We start from the raw sequence: 14,098 nt of genomic DNA, 5'->3' as shown, positions 1-14,098 counted from the left end.
GTCACGGTGCATTAAAAAAAAATTCACTTTAGGGTAACGTATCTCCCACCCAAGTCAGAAGGAACACCGAGGACGACGAGACAAAGAGGGCCGGGTGGGGCGAGTGTCCTCCACTGGCCTGTAAGCTGAGTCACGGGAATCGCACCCCTGAAGCGGGCGAGGCCCGCCTGCGAGGCTACACCTTACCCTCGCTTGGGGACCGCTACATCAGACAAAGCCAGATTTGCAGTAAAGGAACGCCTGTCCCCCGGGTACCACTCAGGCCCTTAGTTACCCTGCTCCAGTCCCGAAGAGCAGGTTTGCAAGGCTGTTGCAAACATCCATTATGATAAAACAGACATAGAAGGGGAGAGTACACTATGAAGGACGTGTTTGGAGGCTGGGGTTTTGCTTGGCGTATTTTTTTCCATCCTTGTTGCGGTTAGGGTGCTTTGGTGGACGCAGGCGGGCGCCCCTAACGCCAGGTGGCCCCGCCGCCGCCACGGAGGCCACCCGAGACCCAACGCGAAGGAGTTAAAGCGGTCGGGCGGTGACATCACCTCATTTACATAGGAGCGCGCATATAACGGTGCCCGCCGCCCCCGTCCGGCACTCGGCGGCAGTCACTGAGCACGTCGGACTTCTCTTCCTCGCGCACCTCCGCTCCGGTGAGCCCCGGGGCCCCCGCGATAGGGTCGGCTTCCTCCCTACCCGCTGCCCGCGTCCCTAAAGCCGAGTCCCAGTGGCCCTCCCGGCCAGGGCTGCCTTGGGGAGCTGGGGCAGCTGCCAAAACTTTGCAGATGCTGCGTAACGGGGTGGGCAGTGGGGGGATTTTAAATTAAAGAAAAAAACCCTGGAGTTTTGCTAGACAGCTTCCAGGGAACGGGTTTTTCTTCCTTGTCCCCCGGAAGGCATTCTCTGTTGCCTCTTAGGCGGCGATAAATCGGGAACAGAAAGATTCTTTGTTCCAGCTCACACCCACCCTAGCCCGGAGTCACGTTCATTAATCTCCCCTCTAGCCTCGGTGGCCTCCCGGGCCGTTCTGGGGAACGTAAACCGGCCTCCTTGCAGGGGACTGGGCGCAGAGGCTGCCGGATTGCCCCCGGGTGCAGATGAGGGAGGGGCAGGGGGCGGGGGCAGCTTTGTGCGGCTGGCTGGCTGCATCGTGGCGCGCCAGGGAGGAAGCGGGTAGGGCGGTGGTCCGAGGCGCCGCCTTTGTCACAAAGGAAAGCAGCGCAGGCCGCGCGTGGAAACGCTTTTATGTGCGGTCTTGGCGTCATTTTAAGGATTTTTACTCGATTTTCTTCCCCATAAACTAGCCGTTCTCTCCTCCTAGCCAGATTTTGATGTTGGAATGTTGCAGTTACCCGCAGCGCTCAGTGGGTCTTCTAATACGAGAGCCATCTTTCCAGTGCGGCTTTATTTTTGTAGGGAGGATTTTAGCCGTGAATGACTGCGGAAGGAGGCGGGGGTGGGGTTTCAGGCAGCAGATTCGAGGGCCAAAGCGCACTTCTGAGCTGGAGAAACGAGACCGGGTGGCTTGGCCCTCACCCTCGCTCTGGCTTTGTATCTGCAGCTTCCTCGCAACCATGTCTGACAAACCCGATATGGCCGAGATTGAGAAATTCGATAAGTCGAAATTGAAGAAGACAGAAACGCAAGAGAAAAATCCACTGCCTTCCAAAGAAAGTAAGCTCTAGCGACGCCCCCCCCCCCCAAAAGGCTGGGCGGGAGTGACGGGTGGGTAGGGCGCAGGATGGGAGGGGCCGGAGGAAGAAGGGGGGAGGGAGGGGGAAGAGCCGACAGCTTCTGATGAATGTGGCCTGGAAAGGTTAATTAAAAATGTTATGCAGCCAACAAACACAGGGCCTTAATAATTCAATGATGCAGCGTTTAATATACTGTATAACTATGCATATGCTTTTACCTGGCATTTGTTCCTATTTAATATCAACCTTCAGCATGAAATGCCTATTGATAACTTGTAGCATTTTTACAATTCGGAAAGATGTTTTAAAGTGTAATGTTATACTAGGCCACACGGACTCCGCATAACCGATCTCCATCTTTTTTTTTCTGACCGCAGCCATTGAACAGGAGAAGCAAGCAGGCGAATCGTAATGAGGCCCGCACCGCCAATATGCACTGTACATTCCACAAGCATTGCCTTCTTATTTTACTTCTTTTAGCTGTTTAACTTTGTAAGATGCAAAGAGGTTGGATCAGTTTAAATGACTGCTGCCCCTTTTCACATCAGAACTACTGACAACGAAGGCCGCACCTGCCTCTCCCATCTGCCTGTCCGGCTGGCGGGGAAGGGAAAGAACTTGCATGTTGGTGAAGGAAGGAGCTGGGCGGGTCGACAGTGAAATCTAGAGTAAAAACCAAGCTGGTCCAAGGTGTCCTGCAGGCTGTAAAATGCAGTTTAATCAGTGCCATTTTTTTTTTTGTTAAAATGATTTTAATTATTGGAATGCACAATTTTTTTAATATGCAAATAAAGTTTTAAAACCTGGCTTGGTGTGACTGTTAAGTGCTTGGAAGGAGCGGGAGTGGCTTATTCTCAGGTGAAACCTTTGGGAAAGGGGGCTGCCTTGGGACCTCGGGGGGGAGCAATAAAAGACGAAACATCTGGTATAGGGGATTTCACCCCAGGTATGTGAACTCTCATCTACACTAGGTAACTGGGAGGTCGTTTCTTTAGGCTGGTTGAATTCCTAGCATGAATTGTATGAAAGGGTTGAAAAATATTTGCAGTTTGGCAAAGCCTGATGCTGAAATGTATCGGGTCAAGAAAATGTGATAACTCACAGCAGTGTTTTTAGGTGTCAAAGGGGGGAACTTGGCTATTTGGCCCATTACCAACATTGTAATGGGCTAAATAGAATTTAGAATTTAAGCAGTCCTGCCCAAGATATATTTTAAACAGCTGCTTTGTGAAAAAATAACACATGTTTTCCTTCATCTAATGGCTGGTTCTAATTAGAAATCAATATTTAAAACTTCCTTTATAAAATAAGTGTTTATGATTAATAAATAGAACTTAGGAATTCTATTTGAGCCTTGGGCACTAGCAGGACTAGGATTTCATTGGCTCTTCTCCAGGGCTTGCCTTTCTGAGGAGTTAATTCTCAATCACTTAGAAGTACCTATTGGAACTGGTGGCTTTGGGTTAAAGGCAGGACCTGTTTGGGGGCAATTAATGTGCAGAAAAGGCAATAGGGTATCAGTTTTAATTGGAAACATTTAAGATGGTAATGTACCCAATATCTTTGCAAAGCTAAGGTTCACAGGGCAAGTATCCAAGAAGTTAAGCCCCCTCCTACCCCGAATTTAGGAAAACATCCTCTTTGAAGGGGCAAATTGCTGATCATTATTAAACCAGCCGATTTCATTTCCTTTGCTCAACACTTATTTTGAGAAATACACAGGAAACCATTTACCTGTGGTTTAGTCAATCCACTGCACCAGCTGCTAGAAGCCTTTATCTGCATTGCAAGGCAAGGGACTTGGACCTGGGCTACAAAACCAGAAGTCCCACAGCCTGCTCCATCCTTGGAGGACAGAGTGAGGACAAACTGCTGGGAGCAGGCCCTCCAACCCTGGTCCGCCCCCAGCCCCCCCCCCCCGCAAGGAAGGGTGTGGGCAGAAGGAAAATGCCCAAGGCACAGACATAAACCAGGCTCTATAGGTTTTTGCTGTGTGCATTTTTCAAATACTGTAATGCAAGAATGAAATAGGATTTTAAATTAACTCCCACGTTCCTCAGTTTAAAAATAAAAATGAGCATTAAGGGGAAAGGGATGATTCATGAAATCAAGTGATGGAAGAAAAGACCTGTCTCTCCTGGGGTTCAAGCTAAAACGTAGCAGAAAAAAAATGAAATGAAAAATCTGGTAATAATTTAATTTTGGCTGCTAAGTATTTGTGGGATGGGCAAATTCAGAAGCTTCTGCACATACCACACTAAACTGCATGGGAATGGGGTTGGGGGGGTGGGAGAGGCTACATTTCTTTTTTTTTTTTTTTTTATTTGTTGGGGGAAGAGAATTCTTTTTTCTTCCCAGGAGAGACTCTTCCCAGAAAGGCTGGGAGTATTTATGAGTCAGTCTGAGAATTTACACTGCTATTCAGGAGATAGAGCTTGGAGAGGACAATCTTTCTAAGGTTTACCATTAGGATGGGGGATAAATCCAAATGAAGGAGCCCCCGAAGCCCTGCATCTTTGACTCCCTCCCCACCCCCACCCCCACCCCCACCCCCACCCCCAGGAGGAAACAGGCCAGGAGAACTTAAGAGCTAAAGGCCATACGGTCCTGTCTGGGACTTGTGCAAATTTTGAATTGATCAGACCGAATAAAGCAAAATAGAGGAAGTGAAAAGAGGCACACCAGAGGCTCTGATGGCAGACTCATTCAGTTTTAAATCTCACAGATCCCTCAACCACCGCTGCCACGTTTGCAGCCTTCTGAAGGGTGGAATTTTAAATCTATTCTTCCAGAACAACACAGCTCTTGGACTACGACGTGTGCAAGGATCCAGTGTATGGGGCGGGGGTTGAGTGTGCAGGGGACAGGGGGCATGCAAGTCCTAAGAAACTCCCAGCCTCTCTGCTGTCCTGGGCCTCTTCAATCTGTAGTAATCAAGCACCCACCCGACGCCCTGGGGCTTAGATATTGTCTCCTTTAAATGCACCAGGAAGATCTGTTTACTTCCCTAAATGAGCGTCTAAGTCCTCCAGACACAAAAATAAAATAACTTTCTATTCTGTCTCATTGTATGGGGCCAATTTTTCTGCTTACTGGAAAGAACAGAGAGTTTTGGAACCAACATTGTAGCCAAAAAAAAAAAAAAAAAAAAAAAAACCTGTTCAGCCTTTCTTAGTTTAAGAATGTAAATCCAAAACATTGTTTCACAATGTTAAAAGCACTTAAAGCTTGATTTACCCTAGTGACACCTTCACTGGCCTAGCAAGAGAAAAAAAATACATACCCAATCCTCCACCCCCAGTTTCTCCCTCTTAGGAGTGGCTTGCACTGCAATCTTAAGAGAATTAAACACAGCAATTTGAAGTTCAGCTATTACATTTTATTTGCACGTAATGAGAAGAGACTACATGACAAACTCAAGACAGAGATGTGCAATGAGGTAAGCAAAGGAGAAAATGTTTCTAAAATGTGTACTTATAACGTGGCTTATTTTTTCCTTTTCTCTCTCTAGTCACATTATGGTACTAGGGCCGTCCCTGCTCTCGGTTTCTGAGACTTGTGGGCAGGGGCTGTGCACTGTATGTTCATATTAATATGTTTCTTTCTCTTTCTCTCTCTGTCTCTCTCTCTCTCTGTCTCTCTGTCTCTCTCTCTCTCTCTCTCGCTCTCTGTCTCTCTCTCTCGCCTTTACAGGAGGAACGTTTACTGTTAATTAGTTACCTTAATAGTTTCAGAAAGAGGAACAGATTAGCTCAGTCCAACTGACTGGCAGGTGGCAACACGCAGGGAAGCAAGTGTTCTGATTGCTAAGGATTTCATTTGGGTGCTTTTCATACTTAACCATCGAGCACTTGCCGCATAAACCAGAATAAGTGCATCATTTCCCTCCCTCTCGCTCGAATGCCGCACCCATCCCCGTCACTATGGAAATGCCTCCGTTAAATGGGACTCCCAGAGGAACAAGATCTCTGGGGAGTATAGCCCCGAGGACAGTGCACAAAAAGAAAAACTGGGTGATCATTTATGGGTCTAAGGAAATAGAAAACCTTCCAATGCATTCAGAAATCAGTCCAGTTACAAATGCACGAATAGGTCTAACGTGAAGAGATTCTGGCGAGGTAACTGAAAACAGCTGCCTGTTTACGAGATACACGAGCAGGTACGGCACACCTAGCCCAGATGGGCTCTCAGAAGGAAAACAAACGTGTCCTCTTTGCTGTAAGCCACACACAAGAAGCCATCTTCTCCCCTCTCGTAAAGGTGTCCCACGGTTAGGATGGACTGTGGGACTGCCTTATGCACAAACAGGAAGACGGCCGTTTCACAATGTTAGAAACAAGGACATAGTGACTCCCAAACCAGTAAAAAAGTCATTAGTAACAAAGGGCAAATGTAATTAGAGGGTCCCTGAGAAGGGAATTGACAGCACCGGCATATCTACAAACCAGAAGGGGCAATTAGATAACCGTGTTAGATTGTAACTCCGGAGTAACCAGTAATGGAGAAACGGGGAAGAAGGAGAGGGGAGGGGGAGCTAATTGCGTTAGGGCGGGGAAGCTAATCGCTCTCACTTTAGGGCGAGGAGGCTGGTCAATTTCGCTTTGCCGTGGCAATTTCAGGGTGGGGAAGCCAAGACTATAAAACCAGCCATCTGTGTCTACTTGACGCGCACATTCTCCTGGCTGTGAGGGTGCGCCCGGCTCTGCAGACTCGTGAATAAAGGCCTCGGTTTACTGCTCAAGTCCTGTGGCCCAGTTTTTATTGTGAGCGTTTCTCACAACAAGGAAGCTGGGTCCTTTTCCTGATGATCCACAGTGATGTCAGATGGTACCAGATACTTCCGTTTGTCAGTGTCAACAATCCGAGAGCCTGAGACTTGTTCCACACTCACCGGAACCCGGTCGGGATATTTCGCTCCGATCTTCGCGGATTCCACGCATCTGTGTTCTTGACAGTGGTCCTCCTTACACACCTGCATCAGGGCGGCAGCGGGGAAGGGACTCAACCAGCTCTGGGAGCCATGGAGCTGGAGCTCAGAGCTGTAACCACAGCAGCAGCAGTGGCGGTGGGACCATGTTGGTCTATTCTCTTATGTCCAATAGTGTCACAATGGACACATACTAGGCCTTCAATGTGCGCTTTCCCCTTTTAATTGGTGGAGACTTCACTTAACCTGCTTGTTCGGGGGTATCATTGGATACATGAATGTCATGCGAGCTAGCACAACTTTAACTATACATATATTTACAAACATTTGCAGAGTTTTGAATGCTAATTTGCCACTGCCGTTGGTTGTGCTTATTTTTGAATCAATGCTTACAGCCAACTACATATTATTGAGCTAGAGCCCTGAGTCATTAGTTTACTTCACCAATATTTATTGACGGCCCAGTACATGCCTGGTATTTTGATTGCCACAGAGATACAGTCATAAATAAGAAGACATAGTCCCTGTCCTCATGTGTCTTCCTTTGGTTAAAGATGCCTTTTTCATCTGAGTCTGAGTGGAAAATGCTAAAAAGTTATTCTTTTCCATTTCTAGGGTGAATGCTGAACCTAAGGGCTTTGAGTTTTTAAGTGAGTGTTAAGATCTATTTTTTACATGAGTGTGGACTTTTTCCCAAATGCCTCTATAATGATTACATTAAAATTCCTCCAGAAGTTCAATGGAGTGAAATTTGATGGAAACCAACTGATTCTTTGCACCACAAACATTTTATCAGCATAGAAAGATTTGGCTTAATAACTCTTGCCTTTTATCTTTTATGACCCCATTATCAGGCATGCCCAAGATTTAGGAACGGACTGAATGGACATTATTTTAAAATCTTTTTCTAGGATTTTATGATGTAGATGCTGAATTTCCTGAGAAACGCTTCTTATTGCTAAATTTTTACCCTTCCCCTTGTCAGCTTTCTTTCTCCAATTCAACTGTTAGATTGTTGGGGACAGAACTGGTCACTCGAATTTTGACATTCTCTCAGAGATTGTAGCAAAATGAACACGTGAGGATATCGGTAAGTATAGCACCTCAAGGACTGACAGCCGGGTCACATTTGTTTGGTAGGATTCTACAGCTTTGAGCTTCACCAGAGAGGGACAAGTTATGTTCCTCATCTTTTCCTGTCTTGATCTTGGAGCGATTCCTGTCACATATTGTCAAACCACAGGAAGTTATGCCTTTCCTCATTACCACACTGAGCTTTGAAAGTGGCTGATACCCTTTGGCTACACAGATACTTTGTGATAGTGTTTTCCCAATCTAGAAACAAAGCTATTTCATCAGGTTAAATATATATTATACTATCTATATATCGAGTGCCATCCAGTTATTTCAACCTGAAGGAATGGCTTGCGTGGAGGGTGTAAAGTATCATTTTCTATTTACTCAACAAACCTTTGCTGGGCACATCCTGTGGTCCCAACTCTTTCCTAGATGCTGCGAGTAGGAAGATGAACCAACCTGAGCCTGATGGGAGAGGCAGACCTATGTGTGTGACTCGTCATAGACAGCAGGAACCAATGAGCTGTAGATCTGTTCACTTACCGAACAACTGTTCACTGAGCTCTACATTGGACTGGAAGAGGAACTGAACACAGATTGTGAAGGGCCCCTATGCCTGGCTAAGGAATTTGAAAGTTACCTTTAGGCCATTAGGAGATATCAGAAGTAAAATCGTTTAGCCCACATGAGACAACTTGTAGACTCTTCCTGTTCAGAATGTAGCTATACAGAGGGAAGAGCAAAGAAGAAGCTGTTCATGCTTGTCATTGAAAAGGCAGATTATCAGTGTTACATTAACCTAGTATGAGATGGTAATAAATCATACTTTTATTGGTATTGCCTAGTGTGCATTTCAGTAAGACCGGCTATAACACCTCTATATTAGAAACACTTTTCATGTTCATTTGCTACCAGTTTTTATAATGGTATGGACAGAGGGTAAAAATATTTGAAATGGTTAAAATTATAATTTTTGGTGGGGTCTCTGAGGTTTACAGTGCCTTATACTAGGGTTTGCACATTAGAAGCTGATCATCTAATATGTATAGTTTCCTGAGGCTGCTATAACAACAAAAATTCATTCTCTCACATTTCCAGAAGCCGGAAGTCCAACCTCAAGGTGTCGGTGCTTAGCAGAGGGAAAGGGGGGTGGAAGGAGGTAGAAGAGGTTAAAGAAGAGAATAAATGGTGATGGAAGGAGACTTGAGGTCGTGAACACACAATACAATATACAGATGATATGTTGTAGAATTGTGCACCTGAAATCTATATAACTTTGTTAACCAATGTCACCCCAATAAATTCAACAAAAAAAATTAAAATAAATAAAAATAAAAATAAGCCCCTCCCCCCCCCCAATAAAAGGTATTGGCAGGCCACATTCCCTCCGAAGACACTAGGGGAGGATCCTTCCTGCCTCTCCCAGCTTCTAGTGGCTCCAGGAGTCCCTTGGCTTGTGCCTGCGTAATTCCAATGTCCGCCTTTGTCTCTGTGTGCCGTTCCCTGTCTCTAACCTCTGCTCTTGTTTCTCTTCTAAGGACGTTAGTCGTTGGATTTAGGGCTCACCTGGCTAAACCAGGATAATCTCATCTCATGATCCTTACCTACCTCTGCAAAAACTTTTCCAAATAAGTTAATATTCACAGCTTCTAGGGATTTAACACGGATACAGCTTTTGGGGGGCCATCATTGAAACTACTAGGAATGGTGACCAATAGATCTTCTGGTGGAGGCATTACGCTGTGACGGTTGAAGTGGCAAACAGGTAATCAGGACTGCAGGCAGGGATATTTTACTGACTGACTGGGTTTGTGGGAGGAGGGAAGATGGTTGCAGTTTGTTTTTGCTTTATTCTTATTAATAAGAAAGTTACTCCATGGTATAAAGATTAATAGGGAACCATGAGTAAATGGAAACGAAGGGGCATGCAATGAAAGGGACAGCTGAGGTTTGGGATTGGTTACATGTTTACGGTGATTACAGAGAAGAATAGCATGGGTGGTCATAGAAGAATGGAATTACGCTGGTGTAGTAATTTGCAATGTCTTCGAGGCAAGTGAAAAATGCCATCTGGGAATATAAGTATATACCCTATTATAAGTAGTTGGAGAGGCCTGTCCTGAAAATTAGAAAGTGAATAAAGTAAAAAAGAATGCAAACTTGATTATTTGAAGAAAGCACTATAATGTACAACCCTGAACTTGGCACTTCAAAAATGATTGTTAACTTGAGCTGGGAAGGCGAGAGCGCCGTGAGTTCATATAGCCAAGCACCAGTCCTCGAAGCCCTGCACATGCGCCTCGGGCACTCCTCTTAGGCTCCAGTGACCTTCTCCATGACAGCCTTGCGTTCTAGCAGAGATGCATGAATACACATGTGCACCAAGAACAAACACAGTGGCCACTACCGTGTGGAACCTTCATGCAATCGGGGCCGCTTTTCTGAAATAGGGCTTGAGGTTTCCCAGCAGGAGAGATGAATACCCAAAAGTAGCGCTTTTTAGGTGTGCCACCCAAGTTCCACAGAATTAACTCTTCTGATGAGAAAGAGGTGAGCTTCATGGACTCGAACGGACATCAAGAAGCATCTGTTCCCAAGGAAGGCTACTCCACACTTGTGACCATATTTCTCTGAAACAGCTACCATTTCTTTTCTCTCTGCTCCTCTCCTGGAAACTGACGCCTATGTATGGTGACGCCTATGTAATGTTCAGAATTTCTGTGGCATTTGGCTTGACAGAGGCCAGCTGTGAGGGGCCCCTGACGCCGCTCTGTGTAATGCAGGTGATTCTTTTCAGGACCTTATTATGATGCGAGGGGTACCTAGGGCATTAGGTCCTGGGACCAGGTGAACAAAATGGTCAGGGACCTCGGCTGAGCAAAGGACGGAAGGCTAAGGGAGGAGGCTCCGCGGCAGGCCGCTGACGGCCACCCTAACCTTCGCCCCCCACCCCGACCCCACAACCGCAGTGCTGGGGCCACACCCTAGAGGCGGCGTTTTCAAACCACAGGCTGCGTCCTCTTCCAGTTTCAGGAAATCAAGTCAGTTGATTCTTGCCAGAATTAAAAACAATTAAAAAAAAAAAAAAACCAAAAAACCCCAAAACCGAACAAGCAAAAAAAAAAAAAAAAAATCCCCGAAGAGAAACAGAACAGGAATGACCAGACTCCCCTGCAAGGTAATGGTAAGTACTGTTTAATCAAACCTCTGTTTCAGTTATTTATATGGGAGTGTGTAGCGTGTTTACTGGCCTGTGATGTAAACGTTTTCTCAGTGTGAGTCAGAGTGACATTTATCAAGACATCCACTCCCCACCTCTTGTCTGCTCGCGATCTCATTTCCTTTCTTTTCTCAGCCTGGTTTCCACTCTTAACCAAGCCCTTCACATCGACCCTAACCCTCCTCCCGCTCGTGCCCTGCTGAAGTCATCTTGCACCCCACAGACCCGAGTCCCCTCCGAGAGCCTGTTTTCCATTTCTTCATTCGGGCTCCCAGGTGCTAACACACGGAATGACACACTTCCAAGTTGTCGCCGCTAAACTTGTCACCTGTTCCTGGTTAGCTTTCTAGAAGCTGTGCAACCTTGCAGACACTTCATAACGTCTCTGAGCTCGACTTTTCTCCTCTGCAAAGGGAAGGACGGAATGCTCCTAACACGTGGTCTTGTGAGGGTTGAAGGGGTCTGTGCAACTGGGACATTGTCCGAGCTCAATAGATGGTCGCTTTTATAATGACGTTCTCTTACATAACCACAGTACAACGATCAACTTCAGGAAACTTCACACGGATACAACACCACTATTATCCAATATAAACTCCATATTGAAATTTCACCAGTTCCATTAATGTCTTTGACTCCAGCCTTCCTCCTCCTCCCGAGCATCCACTCCAGGATCGCACATTGCATTTAGTTGCTCTGTCTCTTTAATCTGAAACAGTCCTCCACTGTCCTTTGACCTGCAAGACATTCATATTTTTGAAGGGTACAGACCAGCTGCTTTGTAGAACTTCTCTCAATTTGGCTTTGCTTGATGGTTTTTCATGATTAGAATCAGATAATTTCTGGTAGGAATGCCCCCTAAGGGATGTTGTGTCCTCCTCAGGGCCTCACACAGGAGGGGGCTCATCACTGTCAGTTTATCCCATTCATCTCTTGTTTCCAGGGTTGCCACCAGGTGCGTGTGTTATACAATTATTGCTTTCCACTTTGTAATTAATAAGTAACCCGTGGGGGAGTAGTTTGAGATTCAAATCTGTTCCTCATCACACTTTCATCAAATAGTTTGGACATTTATCGATAATTCTTGCCCGAATCGATTGTTTCTATGATGTCAGCAAAAAGGTGAATTTCTGCCTTGGCTGGTGTGGCGAAGCGGGTTGGGCATCATCCCATAAACCAGAAGGTCGCCAGTTCGATTCCCAGTCAGGCATATGCCTGGGTTGCAGACCAGGTCCCCGGTGGAGGGCCTGGAAGGGCAACAAATCAATCAATGTTTCTCTCTTTTTCTCTTCCTCTCCTCTTTTCCTCCCTGTCTAAAAATAAATAAATAAAAATTTTTAATTAAAAAAAGTGAATTTCTAACTTATTTCTTCTAATGTACTTATTTTTGTGTGCTCCATATTATATGTATAAACCAACAAATGCAATTTCAGAATTTATATGCTAACAGTATTAAAAATAAAAGCATCTTATATATGTAGACTTGTTCTGCCAGGCTCAAGTCACCCTTATCGGCCAAGCTATAAGAAATATTTTCAAAGGTCCTTTCGAAATGTGGCTGATAGGGTCGTGTGCTGTCATTTCCTCTTCGAGAGTCAGTTTAGGGCTTGTTTGTAGCAATGCACATTGTCACATCATGGCTGTGATTTTCAAGAATAATACAGTTGCCTATATGTAAATCACATTCACATTCAGTTCAAACTAGAACGTTAATGTTAATGTTGATTAAATATTCTTCAGAGAAATTGCTCATTATTATTTCTGCGTGGCTACAGCAAAGGCTTGAAATGTTGAGGGATGGCAGAGGCAGAGCCTATGCAGGTCCCTGAAGGACAAAGGGTATTTGCCTTGTAAAGGACAACTGGACAGAACTGGGATAACAGGGTGAGGCCTTTAGCACCGTTTCTGTAACGCAGACGGGAAGAAGGCTTCTGCCCTTTTCTCTGAGAACCCAGAAGTGCCTTTAGAATTTCGAGTTTGACTCCAGTCAGGTGCCTTCATTTCAGCAAGACTTAAACAAACATCACCTGCTCTACTGGTCAAACACACCTTCCCTGTGCTGGCACGAGAGGAATCAAAGGTAGAGCTTCAAGGATGTCTGGCTCGCTCTCCTTTTCTACGTGGAAAAAATGTTTTCATCCAAATGCTGCCATTTGCTTATAACAATTGTACCCTATTCTCTCTGAGGCTTGAGGCCAGTGTTAAGGCAGCCGCATACCTGAGCAATGACTCACCCCCAGAGTCATTTTAAAGACACCCTTGCTTCGGATTTGTATGGGAACCAGGGAAAAGTCTGATTTGAATGGGCATATATCCTCAAAGGAGGCAGAGTCTCCAGTCGGGAGCAGCTGACCTTTTAAAAGTGCTTTATTTAATTTTTAAAATTTGATTTATTTTTTTTTAACAGAGAGATTGCTTTGTTGTTGCACTTATTTATGCATTCGTCGGTGGATTCTTGTATGTGCCCTGACTGGATTGAACCTGGCTGCGTAGGGCAACTGGTTAGAGCGTTGTCTTCATCTGCCAAGACTGGGGTAAAAGTTTTGAACACACAATGCATTTATATGGTTCAAATATTAAAACAATATGAGAAGCATATTCCCATTCAACTGATTTCCCTTGCTCCCTTTGGGTGACGCCTTTTACTAGTTTCACGTTTAGCCTCCACTATATATGCATGAGCACATAAATTTATTTCCCCTCTTGTTACACAACTGGTATTTAAGTCATCTTTCTAATGTAGTATTCCTAAACATTTTTTTTAGTTATCTTTTTTTACTTAACATGGGGTCACATTGGTTCACGAAACCATGCAGGTTCCAAGTGTACAACTCAATAACACACCGTCCGCACGCTGCATTGTGCTCTCACCGCCCAGAATCAAGTCCCTTCCCATCTCCATTTATCCCCGCTTTGCCCACTGCTTCCTCCTCCGCCCCACTTTCCCTCTGGCCATCACCATCCTGTTGTCTGTTCCTTTCCCAAACCCGTCGCCCTTTTCATCCGACCCCCTAACGCCCTCCCCTCTGATGGCTGTCAGTGTGTTTTGTGTGTCTCTATTTTGTTTGTTATGTTGTTTTGTTCATTGGGTCCCACACATAAGCGAGATCATATGGTAATTGTCTCTCTCTGACTGGCTGATTTTGGCATGGGGGGTAGCCGATCGAGGCTTCTCTCTCACGTTGA

General features: G+C 45.4%; 1 protein-coding gene and 1 pseudogene across 1 annotated transcript; one reads left to right on the top strand and one right to left on the bottom strand.

The window, feature by feature from the left end:
* The first annotated feature begins 562 nt into the window (after positions 1–562).
* Positions 563–2,490, top strand: TMSB4X (thymosin beta 4 X-linked). The gene is made up of 3 exons (XM_090265422.1): positions 563–647; positions 1,556–1,668; positions 2,066–2,490. The coding sequence occupies exons 2-3, from the start codon at positions 1,569–1,571 to the stop codon at positions 2,098–2,100; spliced, it is 135 nt and encodes a 44-aa protein (XP_090121548.1). The 5' UTR covers positions 563–647; positions 1,556–1,568; the 3' UTR covers positions 2,101–2,490.
* A 3,368-nt stretch (positions 2,491–5,858) lies between these two features.
* On the bottom strand, positions 5,859–6,666 carry LOC149991873 (gamma-aminobutyric acid receptor-associated protein-like 2 pseudogene; annotated as a pseudogene).
* Between the last annotated feature and the right edge of the window lie 7,432 nt (positions 6,667–14,098).

The sequence above is a fragment of the Furipterus horrens genome, unplaced genomic scaffold, assembly GCF_987537825.1.
Source record: "Furipterus horrens unplaced genomic scaffold, mFurHor1.1.pri manual_scaffold_17, whole genome shotgun sequence".
Taxonomy (NCBI): domain Eukaryota; kingdom Metazoa; phylum Chordata; class Mammalia; order Chiroptera; family Furipteridae; genus Furipterus; species Furipterus horrens.
This window is presented reverse-complemented; position numbering and strand designations above follow the sequence as displayed.